Source organism: Malaya genurostris, chromosome 2 (genome assembly GCF_030247185.1).
Source record: "Malaya genurostris strain Urasoe2022 chromosome 2, Malgen_1.1, whole genome shotgun sequence".
Classification (NCBI taxonomy): Eukaryota; Metazoa; Arthropoda; class Insecta; order Diptera; family Culicidae; genus Malaya; species Malaya genurostris.
The window spans coordinates 280,436,300-280,449,719 of NC_080571.1; the positions used below are offsets into that span (position 1 = coordinate 280,436,300).

Consider the following 13,420-nt stretch of genomic DNA (forward strand, 5'->3'; position numbering starts at 1 on the left):
TTATCTTGACACACAAATAAAAATTCACATTCGAATCACTTGAAAAATCACGTGAAATGGTTCCAAATGTCAAATTGAATATTATACGTGAAGAAAATGAATGTTATGCGAACATCCCCTAAAATGGATAGAGTATCATCGGTTCGTTTAAGTGAATTGACCAAACATCAAATAATGTACGTGTATTCCCGGTGTGAAAAATTCAATTTTGAAAATAGTGAACAGTGAGTTCTTCAAGTGTAAGTAGTTTGAACATTCGTGAGAAAATTTTTTTGATTACAATTTTTTACTACAAAGTAAAATGAATTATGATTTTGATTTAAATTAATCTGTCAAATATGCCCGTTTTGTAAGCCTCACAAACCTACATCCACGATGTTAACGGTAGCTGGTGGTTTTTACAGCCATTGAACTTCTGTGCCACCTCCAGTGGAACCCTCAACGAGTGAACACGGTGAAAATTTGAATATTTTGCGAGAAAAGATTTTCACCCGTACTTTTGCGACTCCACGTTGTCACGCATCGAGATTTGCACTTGTAGTCCGGTGAAAATAAACGAAAATTAACTGGCAATATAGTCCAACTTGCTGTGCCATCAATCGGTGTCATTTCAAGTGAGGTGACACCACCCAGCAGTGAAGAATAAGAAGTACTTCTGTGCAGATTTTCGGAAATAAATGTTCATGTTTTTATGGTTAGAATCCTAATAATTTATATGAAAATTTTGAAAATCTCCAACCAATATTTAAAATAACAGTTTTCTGGTATCTGAATGTGATATGAGTACTACACTACATTTTATATATAAATCAAATAATTTTTACTGGATTGTACATTAAACAGCTTCAAAATGGCAGTCCATTTAAACCTACGTGAAAAGTAGGGTCTGACCGCAACATCTTAGAGCTAAGGCGGTGTGTCTTATTAAATATGTTATAAAAAAGTAGGGTGGAAAATATTCACATAACTGCTCACGTAACTATGATTGATCGGTTTTTTTAAATGAAGAAAAGAAATGTTTTTTCTGGAAAAAGATGCTAGTTGTCAGGTCTGGTTCGCGAATGTCAAAACCACTTGAATCAATTTGTTTATATTTCGGAAGAACTGTTTTGCAATAAAAAATTCTCGTCAACGTGTAAACATATTTATGTGAAGTACAAATGGTCGGGTAATCAATCAGAAAAAAAAAATTACCCGTACCCGAGTGAACAATAAATTTTTTTACCCGATCCGACCCGTACCCGAGTGAGCAGTAAGATTTTTAACCCCCTACCCGATTGAAAATAAAAAATTTTACCCGTACCCGACCAAAAATCCTTCGGGTACGGGTACGGATCGGGTTTCGGGTAAAATACCCGAGACCCGACCACCTCTACACTGCAGATCAATTTTTGAAAAAAAAAAAACAAGATATGCAAAAAATGGCGTAACAAAGTCATGTCCAAAAATTTCCATTAAAATCTTTGAGGGTGCATTTAATGAAACTTTTTGGAATTGCAAAAACTGTGGATTTTTTTGTGAAAAATTTGAAAAAAATTATCATCTCTTGTTTGTCCCATATGCAAAGTACTCACAAATTAGTCAGTCCCATTTCGTGCAATAACACTAAGATTTGACATTTTGTAGAATAAAATACAGAAAAAAAAAATCAAATTATAATCGTCGTTTTACCTTTTTTTTCTACATACTGACTTTCCATTTGCTGATTCGCCGATTTTCCATATCAGTCGATATAAAACTCTGGGCAGTAATGTTTGCATTTGAAAAAAATGGACAAACATTGCTGATTTTTCATGGGTTTACCTACAACCGCACTGACGAAACTACCCATGCAGCATCAATCATAGTAACCCATGAGTAAGCAGACAATCAGCGAGAATGGGATGTCAAAGTCACTCTTCTTTCGCTACGGACTGGCCATGAACGGAAAGAATTATAGTACGAAATGCCGGGAGTTGCGTCGTTTGTCAAGAAATATCATACAGGCGAAGACGCAGTGTTCTGGCCGGTCCTGGCGTCGACCCACTACTCGAAACGATCGTTGAAGGAAATGGGATGTCCCCCAGCTTCATCCCGAGGGAGTAGAATTTTTTTACAAGCAATTTTAAAAAAATACCTTCCATGGAACATTTACAAAAGCAACTATCTGTCTAAGCTTTATTTTATCACCATCCGAAAAACGTCATTTTTTTAATGCAAATATTACGTCTCGGAACAAAAAGTGTTCGTCATGAGCATTGTAAACCTATCAAATAACTAATAGTAGCTTTCAAATGTGTCTCAGATTTTCGTAATTGTTTCAGGCATTTCAAAGAAAATTGAGTGTCTCAAAAAACTACGGTCTGTCGATTACGTCTATATTTGGCACAATTCTTCGGAGATGTTTGCAACAATTCTTCCGAACTCACTAAGTGATAGCCATTCGATTTTCGAACTTGGTCATTGACCCAACGTTAGCTTTCAAACGTGCCTAAGCTTGTTGAAATCGGCTGAGCCATCTTCGAAAAAAATGAGCGGACATAAATAGACATTTTTGAATCTCGTTAAGCTGAGTCGAATAGTTTATAACACTGTATCCTTTCTATAAAGAAAGATAAAAATTATACTCCAAGATATCTCAGACTAGCTGAAAAACTGCTCAGCCAAAGTCATTAATCTTGACTGCTAAGCTCACAAAGATTGTTTAAGGTTCTACTTACAATCTTAAGAAATCAGCCATTGTTGAAAAACGCAAAAGCAGTTTTCTCTACTACTGCTTGATGAAACTTTAAAAAAAACACTTCAGTTTATTTACAAATATGAAGCAAACAAACTGATATTCCTCCTTTACATTTTCGCCCAGCGACAGCGAAGAAAACTGCTTTTGCGTTTTGCAACGATAGTCGTTTCCCTGAGAATGTCAATTGCCCCTTAAACCAAAGTCAAAACACCTTCCGTCATAACGACCAAAATTATATCTTCATTGTGTCTAGCAATAATGGGAATATTAACATAACGTCCATTTGAAAAATGTCTCAGCTGTGTTCCATTTCCAATGGCTGAAGACAAATATATTTATTATCATTCAGTAATAGCCGTTCAACCGAGAAGGTTGTGTATAGAAGCGTACAGTTTAACAACGCTGGTTAGTTTACACGCGTTAAATACGACAACGGTTGAACTACAGGTAGAGACCTGTTGGCAGCAGCCGTTAAAACGTATAGTCGTGCTGCATAAGAGAGCCCTAGTGCTGGGCCAAGCTGGTGAAGGAAACAACAAAGGGCGTTTCCCAAGCTCTACCCAGGCCACAATACACAGCCACAAGTGCTGAGCAAGAGAGTGCAAAGGCACATCGAAGAAGGAGAGTGCAAAGGCACATAGAAGCAGGAGAGTGCAAAGGCACACCGGTGCGAAGGCACTTCGGTGCAGAAGCATATCGGTGCGGAGCACAAGGAAGAAGGAGACAAGACAACTCGGTCTTTCCACTGCCATACAACACGCAGGTATACACCGGTGACCTGCGCTGGTTACAGCTGGCGAAAACAAAAGTAAATCGGAAATCGAGTGGTGCTTGATGTCAGGTAGCAGTAGCATCACATCCAACAATCAGCAACCAACAAGAACATCTAGAGCAACGAGAATCTACACGGCAGTGCAACGGAGATAGACAACAATTTCAAGGTAGAAGTTTTTTCTTTTCCTTTTGATTGAGTACTGTGTAGTGTTGGTTTCATTTTTTATTTAAAGTTTGATTAAAAATTTTAATGTGATGGATGAATCCATGGACGTAAATCCTAGCATGAATCCTATACCCCCACGAACGAAAAAATATCAGGAGAGCTTTTCTGGGCCTTGGATAGTCTTTTTTAGACGTATATCAAAGCCATTAAACATTTTACAAATTAATAAAGGTTTGACATCACGATACTCTTCAATCAAAGAGATCATAAAAGTAAATAACGATAAAATTCGTGTTGTGGTAAATAATTTGAAACACGCGAATGATATTGTCTCTTCGGAACATTTCATTAAAGAGTATAAAGTTTACATACCCTCCAAAGATGTCGAAATTGACGGTGTTGTTACCGAAGCGAGTCTTTCGGTAGATGATTTACTCAAGCATGGTGTTGGTCGTTTCAAGAACTCTATGCTTGAGGGTGTGAAAATACTGGAGTGCAAACAACTGTACTCAGTAGTTCATGAAGAGGGAAAGAAAGTTTATCGCCCATCAGACTCGTTTCGAGTGACATTTGCCGGGTCTGCGTTGCCGTCCCATGTCTATGTCGATAAAATTCGCCTCCCTGTTCGGCTTTTTGTTCCAAATGTAATGAATTGTACGAACTGCAAAAAATTCGGCCACACAGCTACTTACTGTAGTAATAAACCAAAATGTATTAAGTGTGAAGGGCCTCATAAAGATAATGATTGCAACAAGGAAATTGAAAAATGTATTTATTGTGGAGAAAGTCCTCATGAGGATATTTCAGTATGCACTGCATTTAAAGTACACAGAGACAAAATTAAGCTTTCTTTAAAAGCACGGTCTAAGCGCACATATGCAGAAATGCTTAAAACGGTCATTGATGTCCCCCCTTTGGAAACCGAAAACGGGTTTTCAAATCTAGACTAACCAGAGGACTCTGACTCTGATGAAAATAGTGAAGGTAATTCGTTTATCACTACCCAAGGGTCAGTTAAGAGAAAGAAGTCTTCTTCCAAATTACCAAAAAAGACACCTAAAATTTCATCTTCAAAAAAAGATCCCCGTGTTAAACAAAAAAAGTCAAAACCAAAGACTGTGCCTCCTGGTTTGTCAAATTCACAAACCAATCCAGGATCTAGCACAGAAAAAGGTAATAATCCTGCGGGCTCTATTTCACAGCCACCAACAGGATTACTGAAGTTTTCGGAAATTGTTGAATGGATTTTCTCAGCATTCAATATATCTGAACCCTTAAAGACCCTCATAATGGCATTCCTTCCAATAGCTAGAAATTTTTTGAAGCAGTTATCAGCTCAATGGCCAATTGTCTCAGGTTTTGTATCTTTTGATGGATAATTTATCACCCGTCGCAAATGATACAATCACTGTCCTGCAGTGGAATTGTCGAAGCATCATGCCAAAACTTGATTCATTTAAAATTTTATTGCATAGTCAAAAATGTGATGTATTTGCTTTATGCGAAACATGGCTTACTTCAAACATAGCTTTAAATTTTAATGATTTTAACATTATACGTCTCGATAGAGACTCTCCGTATGGTGGAGTGCTTTTGGGAATTAAGAAATGCTATTCCTTTTATAGATTAAACATCCCTTCAACTTCTAGTATAGAAGTTATTGCTTGCCAAATAAACATTAAAGGCAAAGATATTTGCATAGCTTCGGTTTATATTCCTCCAAAAGCACAAGTTGGACAGCGACAGCTTAATGAAATGGTTGAAGCCTTTCCTGCTCCACGATTGATTCTGGGGGATTTAAATTCGCACGGAATGATGTGGGGTTCCGTTTACAATGATAGCAGATCATTTTTAATACAAAACATTTGTGACAATTTTAGCATGACGGTATTAAATATGGGTAGCATGACACGGATCCCAAGACCTCCTGCACGCCCAAGTGCATTAGATCTATCTCTTTGCTCAACATCAATTCGACTAGATTGCACCTGGAAAATATTGCCTGATTTACACGGTAGCGATCATTTACCAATCATCATCTCAATTAGCTGTAACAAATGTATTGCTAATTCAGCTAGTATTCCATATGATTTGACAAAAAATATCGACTGGATTAAATACCAAAGTAGTATCTCTAGTATTTTGAATTTAATGGAAGAGCTCCCTCCACTTGAAGAATATGACTTCCTCATTTGTTCGATTCTGGAGGCAGCAGAACAATCCCAAACTAAACGCTTTCCTGGGCCAACGACTAACAGAAGGCCTCCCAACCCCTGGTGGGACAAAGAGTGCTCAGAGGCTAAACTCGCAAAACAAAATGCTTGCAAGACGTTTCTAAAACGGGGAGGAGGAACTCCTCAGAATTTTGAAAAACTTATGGCTTTAGAAACCAAGTACAAGAGCATACTTCGAGCCAAAAAATGTAGCTATTGGAGACATTTTGTCGAAGGTTTGTCAAGAGAAACCTCAATGAGCACTCTTTGGAACACGGCCAGACGAATGAGGAATCGTAACGTGGGCAATGAGAGTGATGAATACTCGAACCGATGGATATTTGACTTTGCTAGGAAAATTTGCCCAGATTCTGTTCCTACGCAGAGCATTATAAGGGAATCTCCTCCAAATAATGGTTTTATTAATAACCCATTTTCAATGATGGAATTTTCTATAGCACTCTTGTCTTGTAACAATAACGCTCCTGGGTTGGACAGAATTAAATTCAACTTGGTGAAGAATCTGCCCGACCTCGCAAAAAGACGTTTGTTGGAATTGTTCAACAAGTTTCTTGAGCAAAATATTGTTCCACCTGACTGGAGACAAGTGAAAGTTATCGCCATTCAAAAGCCGGGGAAACCAGCTTCCAATCACAACTCATATAGACCCATTGCGATGTTGTCCTGTATCAGAAAATTGTTCGAAAAAATTATTCTACGACGTCTCGACACTTGGGTCGAGACGAACGGTTTGTTGTCAGATACTCAGTTTGGCTTCCGTAGAAATAAAGGGACGAATGATTGCCTTGCATTACTTTCGTCTGACATCCAAATTGCCTTCGCTCAAAAGCAACAAATGGCATCTGTATTTTTAGACATTAAAAGAGCATTTGATTCAGTTTCCATTGATGTTCTTTCAGACAAGCTTCACCAACATGGACTCCCAGCGGTTATAAATAATTATTTGCACAACCTTTTGTCAGAGAAACGCATGCATTTTTCATATGGCGATTTGACAACATTCAGAATTAGCTACATGGGTCTACCGCAAGGCTCATGCCTCAGTCCGCTCCTTTATAATTTTTACGTGAATGACATTGACAGCTGTCTTGTAACCCCATGTACACTAAGACAATTGGCAGATGATGGCGTGGTTTCAGTTACTGGACCCAAAGCTATTGATCTGCATAAACCATTGCAAGATACCTTAGATAACTTGTCCGTTTGGGCTGTTCATCTTGGTATCGAATTCTCTGCGGAGAAAACAGAGTTAGTAGTCTTTTCAAGAAAGCATGATCCCGCGCAGCTTCAGCTCCATATGATGGGAAGAATGATCCAACAGGTTTTAACTTTTAAATACCTCGGGGTGTGGTTCGATTCCAAATGCAAGTGGGGAGGACACATTAGGTATCTGATAACGAAATGCCAACAAAGAGTAAATTTTCTTCGAACAATAACAATGGTGGGGTTCTCATCCGCAAGATCTAATAAAATTGTATCAAACAACGATACTTTCAGTGATGGAATATGGATACGTTTGTTTTCGTTCCGCTGCAAACTCTCATATTATCAAACTTGAGCGAATTCAGTACCGTTGTTTGCGAATTGCCTTAGGCTGCATGCATTCAACACATACAATGAGTCTTGAAGTTCTGGCGGGAGTTCTTCCATTAAAAGATCGATTTTGGGAGCTTTCATCACGCCTGCTAATAAGATGTGAGGTGCTGAATCCCATGGTAATTAATAATTTCGAACGACTAGTCGAGCTTCGATCTCAAACAAAATTCATGACAGTATATTTTAACCATATGTCACAGGAAATCAACCCTTCAAGATATATTCCTATCCATGTCAGCCTCCTAAATGTCCCTGACTCAACTTTATTTTTCGACACATCCATGCAGCGCGAAGTGTGTGGAATCCCGGATGACCTACGCTCGACGGAAATCCCAAAAATATTTTCAAGTAAGTTCAGGCATATTGACCCTGAGAAAATGTTTTACACGGACGGATCGCGAATTGAAGAAGCGACAGGGTTTGGTATGTTCAACAATAATGTTTCGGCCTCATTTAGGCTTCAAGAACCTGCATCTGTTTATATAGCAGAGCTAGCAGCAGTTCATTATAGTTTGAGTGTAATCGTCACATTATCTCCAAACCATTATTTCCTCTTCACAGATAGTCTGAGTGCAATTGAAGCCATTCGCTCAAACATGACTGGCAAGACTGAACCGTTTTTCCTGGGCAAAATAAAACAGTGCCTGAACGACATATTGAACAATAATTATCTAATCACTACAGTCTGGGTCCCGGCTCATTGCTCCATTCCTGGCAATGAAAGAGCCGATATTTTAGCCAAACGTGGTGCTATTGAGGGTGAAATTTATGAGCGACCGATTGCTTTCAACGAATTCTATTGCTCGTCTCGCCAAAGAACACTTGCCAGCTGGCAAGCTTCTTGGGATAGAGATGATCTGGGTCGGTGGATGCACTCAATTATTCCGAATATATCGACAAAGGCATGGTTCAGGGGACTGGATGTGAGTAGGGATTTCATTCGTGTGATGTCCAGACTCATGTCCAATCACTACACGTTAGATGCACATCTCCTTCGAATTGGGCTCTCCGAGACTAATCATTGTGCTTGCGGAGAAGGTTATCGGGATATTGATCATGTCGTTTGGACATGCGTGGAGTATCGTGATGTCAGATCTCAACTAATAAATTCTTTGCGTACCCCAGGTAGACTATCCAATATCCCAGTTCGAGACATTCTTGCTTGTCGTGACCTTTCATACATGAAACTTATTTATCATTTCATAAAGAAAATTGGAGTTTCAATTTAATAAAGGCCCCTTTTAAGACTTAGCTCTGATCCCAGCTGCGTCCATGAGTTCAACCAATAGCTAAATTAGAATAAAAATAATGTAATGATACAAACAAACTCGAAACAGTGTATGAAATTAACAACAAAAGTTCTGAAAATAACAGCTTATTTTATAATTTATAGAAGTTAATCATTTGGTTCAAATAATATTTCCGAGTAGATTTCATAATTAATGACGAGTTACCTAAGATGATATTTAAGGTATAAGAGAATATGTTTTAATAAATTCAAAACGTTGTGACTATGTTAGAATTAAATTAGGATAAGAATATTATGTAAAAGTGATGCTACGGCGAAGAAAAACTTATGTAAACTGCCTTAAGAAATAAACGTATTTATGAAAAAAAAAAAATATTTTTATTGATTATATCGTTTACAGGAAGAAGACCAACAGCCCGGTAATATCCGACTTCCTATGCATCTCATGATGGGAAGAATTTGAATTAATCTGATATTTTTCAGACATTTACTCAATACAATACTATTTAGGAGTGACAAGAATCGTTAAACGAGTGAAAAGAGAGGAATATAATTGAATCATGGAATGCCACATTTTCGATTCCGATTGTTGATAACGGGTCTGTCGAAAATGATACTGATGATATCGATCAGGAAGCGGTTGTTCGTGAAAATTTTTAAGGGGAAAATTAGTCATTCTTACAGAGGAAATGGATAAAAAGAAAACCACGTGACCCGTTTTTTTTTTGCGGATTACTCGACATAATAAACGAACACTACTTACCACAGCCGGCGAAGGAACATGGATACTGCCAACCGAGCGTGGTCGCACGTGATTCGCCAGGTGACACAACACTACACCATCCGTAAGAGCGGGAGCAATATCCTCCGGAAGAGTCATTTTTAAACGTGTTTCAATTATCTATGAGAAAAAAAAATTAATAACGTTTGAGTCTCGGTCTGGGTATCGAACACAAACCTGTCGTAGTTGCTCGATCAGCTCAGTTTCTTCCTTCTGCTTGTCGAATTCTCGCCGCATCGTAAAGCTAAGTTTGTCCGTTGGTACATCCCGATTCCAGGAGACAGTTCTACAAGAGAAACCCATTGCGGTTAACTGTTTAAAAATTCAAAATTCAATCATACTTGTTGGTTTTCTGTCCCGGTTTGGCATTGTTCACATAACCTACGGTAGCCGTTAGTGGTTTCTGATTGCCATTCGGGGAGCTTCCACCGTTGGCCGTCGGTTTCGGAATCGAAGAAGGAACATTATTGTGCGATAGTATACCACTGGATGCTTTGCAGGGACTGTTCGGTTTGACGTACGCATAATCCGTACAGCTGCTGTTCGATAATGCCGTTTTGACGGGAGTACCGTTCGGAATAGGAATCTTTCCATTTGCCAACGACGAACCCGTCGACAGGTTATGGTTCCCGTTCAGATGCGTTGGCGACTGGTTGGACTGATATGCGGAGGTAATATTCCGAGATGGAATTACCTTTTGAACCGGTCGTTTGTTCGGTGTAGATGTCGTACTGTTGGTGCCGGAATTCACCTCTTCGAAGGGTACCACTATGTTTCGGTTGGGCGACAGAAGAGGACTAGAGTTGCTGGTGGCATTGAAGCCATTATTGTGACCGCCATTGGCGTTGATTTGGTTCAGCTTGTGGATATTAGTGTGATGTGGGGAAAGCGGTGAACTTTGGTTGCTGCTGCTGTACACAGAGGGTGACGGAGTGGTGGCTTGAGATTTGCTGTAGGGTGAGAAATTGCTGACCGGTGAGTCGGTGGTGGACCCACCGCTGTCCGGTGTTTGCGCTTGATGATCTTTGGGTCGATAGATGTCGACTTGGTTGCGCTGCTGACGTAGTGCTTCCTTGTATTCCCTGATGAACGATAGAAGATAAAAAATGCATTGTGTAAAGGACCTTTAAGATTGTAAAACGATTACAAACCTGTAGGTTTGAATATTTCCAAGCGATCGCATTTTATCATCTGCCTTTATGCTATCTGGCGTTAGATCGCCTTCTGGAGAAATGTCATTACTGCGAGGAAAATGATTTTTAGAGTTTTAAACAACTTTAATTTTCAATAAACTATCAACCTACCTATTATTCTGCGATAATTTCTTTCGCTCTTGCTGATCCAGCAGCATGACACCTTTCTTAAATTCTTCCTCCAGTGTACCAACACCGCCGCCGCCACCATGACTTTCTCCGCTGAGCAAAGCTGAAAGACCATTTCCACCTGCAGAGGACAACAAAGGAGCGGACAGATTAGAAAGAGCAGCTGCCGACAAGGCCGAAGGTGCTGCCGAAGCTGGCGGGGGTTTGCCCGCGAAACCAGTGTGCATCGGAATGGGTGACCATTTGGGTGAATATGTGCCACTCGTGCCGTAGTCATGCGGGTCATCCTGGGACCATCGCTTACCATCAAATCCGCCATCACTGGTACTGTAGCCCGAGTCGACGTGGGCCCGTCGGTTCCGGGTCCCGTCCAGTAGACTGCCACCGGAGTTTTTAGACGAGAGAGCCGATCGCCTGAGGGTGGCATGACCGTCAAGACCATTTTTGGATTTCTCCTCTTTGGCGGCAGCTGTTTCCAGGTATTTGAACACGTGCACCAAGCCACGGACGCAAAGCTGTTAAAGAATTAGAATTAGTTTCGACTCTTGGCATACGAGTATAATTGAATGATAATAAAACCATAACTTACGCTAGCCGGTGGTGACGTTAGAGGATTATTCGACAGTTCCAGATCGACCAGCGAGCTCATCAGTCGAAGTTCCACCGGCAGGGTGGCGATTTTGTTGCAGCTAATGTCCAGAAACACCAGTTGCAGACAGGTGAGATCCCGGGGCAGATAGACGAGTTGATTGTTCCGAAGCGTCAGCGAACGCAGATTGCGCAGATCGCCCATCCGAGGAGGAAGGTGTGTGATTTGGTTACAGGCAGCATCGAGCTCGGTCAGTTCCTCCATCCGACCGAGCTCGTCCGGAAGCGTCACGAGCCGATTGTTCGAAACGAGCAGCACTTGCAGCGGTAGGAAGCAAATTTCGCGCGGCATCACCGATAGTTGATTATTCCTGGAAGGGCAAAAGAGTGCGACGATTAGTCAACGGATCTCCGTTCCAGGCAGGTAATTAATCAGAGCTGATCTAATTATCTCCGGCTGGCTGTCGTTTCGCTTGCGCGAGGATGTGAGAATCATTTTATGCAATGAATCGAACTGATTGATAGTTTAGCACAAATATTGGATTTGTTAGATTGATTGGATAAATACAAATAATTTTCAGAGGAAAATAGTATTCACATGTGTCACCTAGGGGTGAATCGATCATTGAACAATAAACTAATCAACATTGTTAATTTTCACTCATCGGAATATAGAGAATCATATCTAGAGAAGGATCACATATAGCCGTTAGATTCGTAAACATCAAACAACAAATTAATATGTAAATGACAAATTTATCAAGTATCTGGAAAACAGTGCCCAAAAACAACAAACAACAGATGTTGTTTCCACGCAGAGAGAAGTTGTGGAAACTAATTAAAAATCACTATTGCGTACGATATTGCACGCATGAATTACCAAGGCAAAAGCGCCTAAATAGACAAGTTGCTACTTGGTGATCACTTTGTCAAAAAACCGCTAAATTTCTTACACACATCAAAAGCTCTACACGGATGGCTATTCTCGGTGGTTTCAGGATCACAGTAATATTCGTATTGAATCTTATGATAGGCGAATTAATTGGAAGAGATTAGGAACAATTTGAGTTCATATCTATCCAAAAAGTAAGCAAACCAGACATTGAAATAGAAACAAATGACCAAAACAAGGGGTCAGACGTTATATAGTAGTACAAAGGATACATACAGATCACGAAATGTATGATCTGGCAAGGGGTTTGTAACTACGAATCAGAAATTCAAGGTGTTTTTAATCTTACGTTAGCTTTCCAACATTTTTAGGTAAAGCCAAGTAGGTGAATATCTCTCAAATCATTGTGTGTGAATGTTATTCACATTCTAAGAAAATTTGTTTTGTGACATTTGGTCTTGTGTCTCATGAGCGGCTATTTTGTAGAACATTGCTTACGGGGAATGTAATTTCACCAATGTGCCGTCGTACGCTACAAAACATGATCCTGCTCCTCTGCAAAAACATCATCGGTTTGTTATCTACATTTTTCATTAAAATCTCAGGTTTTTGCATTACGAAGTCAAAAATAAACGGTTCACATCAATATTTGTTCAAATGGTCACAATTTGCAAAGTTTCTTTTTCAAATTTCCCAAGATTTTTTGTGATGACCAAATCGACTGTTTTTTTATAATCCTTTGAATTTTCAAATGAATTCGCATTTTCAAATTCTATACTTCCAAAACGTGGTATTTTACGCAACGAAACGTATGCTTTAGTAAGCGATTTGTAATTACGGGCCGAAAATTCAAATTTGTGTTACTAATGAATCTACGAGCTGGAAACTCTAAAAGAGAAAAAAAAATACATTCTACCGCGAAAGACCCAATAATTTTTTTGGAAGATTTGACTAGATGCCACTACCGTTGATAGACCGTGTTGCCTTGACAAATGCGTAAATTTTTCATCTTAAAGAACGTCAGTGCACTCCACCTCAATTTCAATTAAACGTTATGATCAAAATACAGGCTCAAAGGTTGTAGAGAAGTACCAAGGAT

The 13,420-nt window shown here is 39.5% G+C and overlaps 1 protein-coding gene across 2 annotated transcripts in view; it reads right to left on the minus strand.

Moving 5' to 3' along the window:
• LOC131430275 (leucine-rich repeat and calponin homology domain-containing protein) overlaps nucleotides 1–13,420 on the minus strand; it is a 208,979-nt gene that overhangs the window by 22,349 nt on the left and 173,210 nt on the right. The window contains exons 3-9 of one of the 2 annotated variants that reach the window (XM_058595106.1): nucleotides 11,431–11,800; nucleotides 11,146–11,356; nucleotides 10,824–10,962; nucleotides 10,671–10,760; nucleotides 9,861–10,601; nucleotides 9,697–9,805; nucleotides 9,502–9,639 (exon numbers count right to left, since the gene is read on the minus strand). In XM_058595106.1, the coding sequence (XP_058451089.1) occupies nucleotides 9,502–9,639; nucleotides 9,697–9,805; nucleotides 9,861–10,601; nucleotides 10,671–10,760; nucleotides 10,824–10,962; nucleotides 11,146–11,356; nucleotides 11,431–11,800 (1,798 nt within the window). Of the gene's footprint in view, nucleotides 1–9,501; nucleotides 9,640–9,696; nucleotides 9,806–9,860; nucleotides 10,602–10,670; nucleotides 10,761–10,823; nucleotides 11,357–11,430; nucleotides 11,801–13,420 lie in introns of both variants that reach the window. The other variant, XM_058595105.1, reaches the window with a different exon arrangement.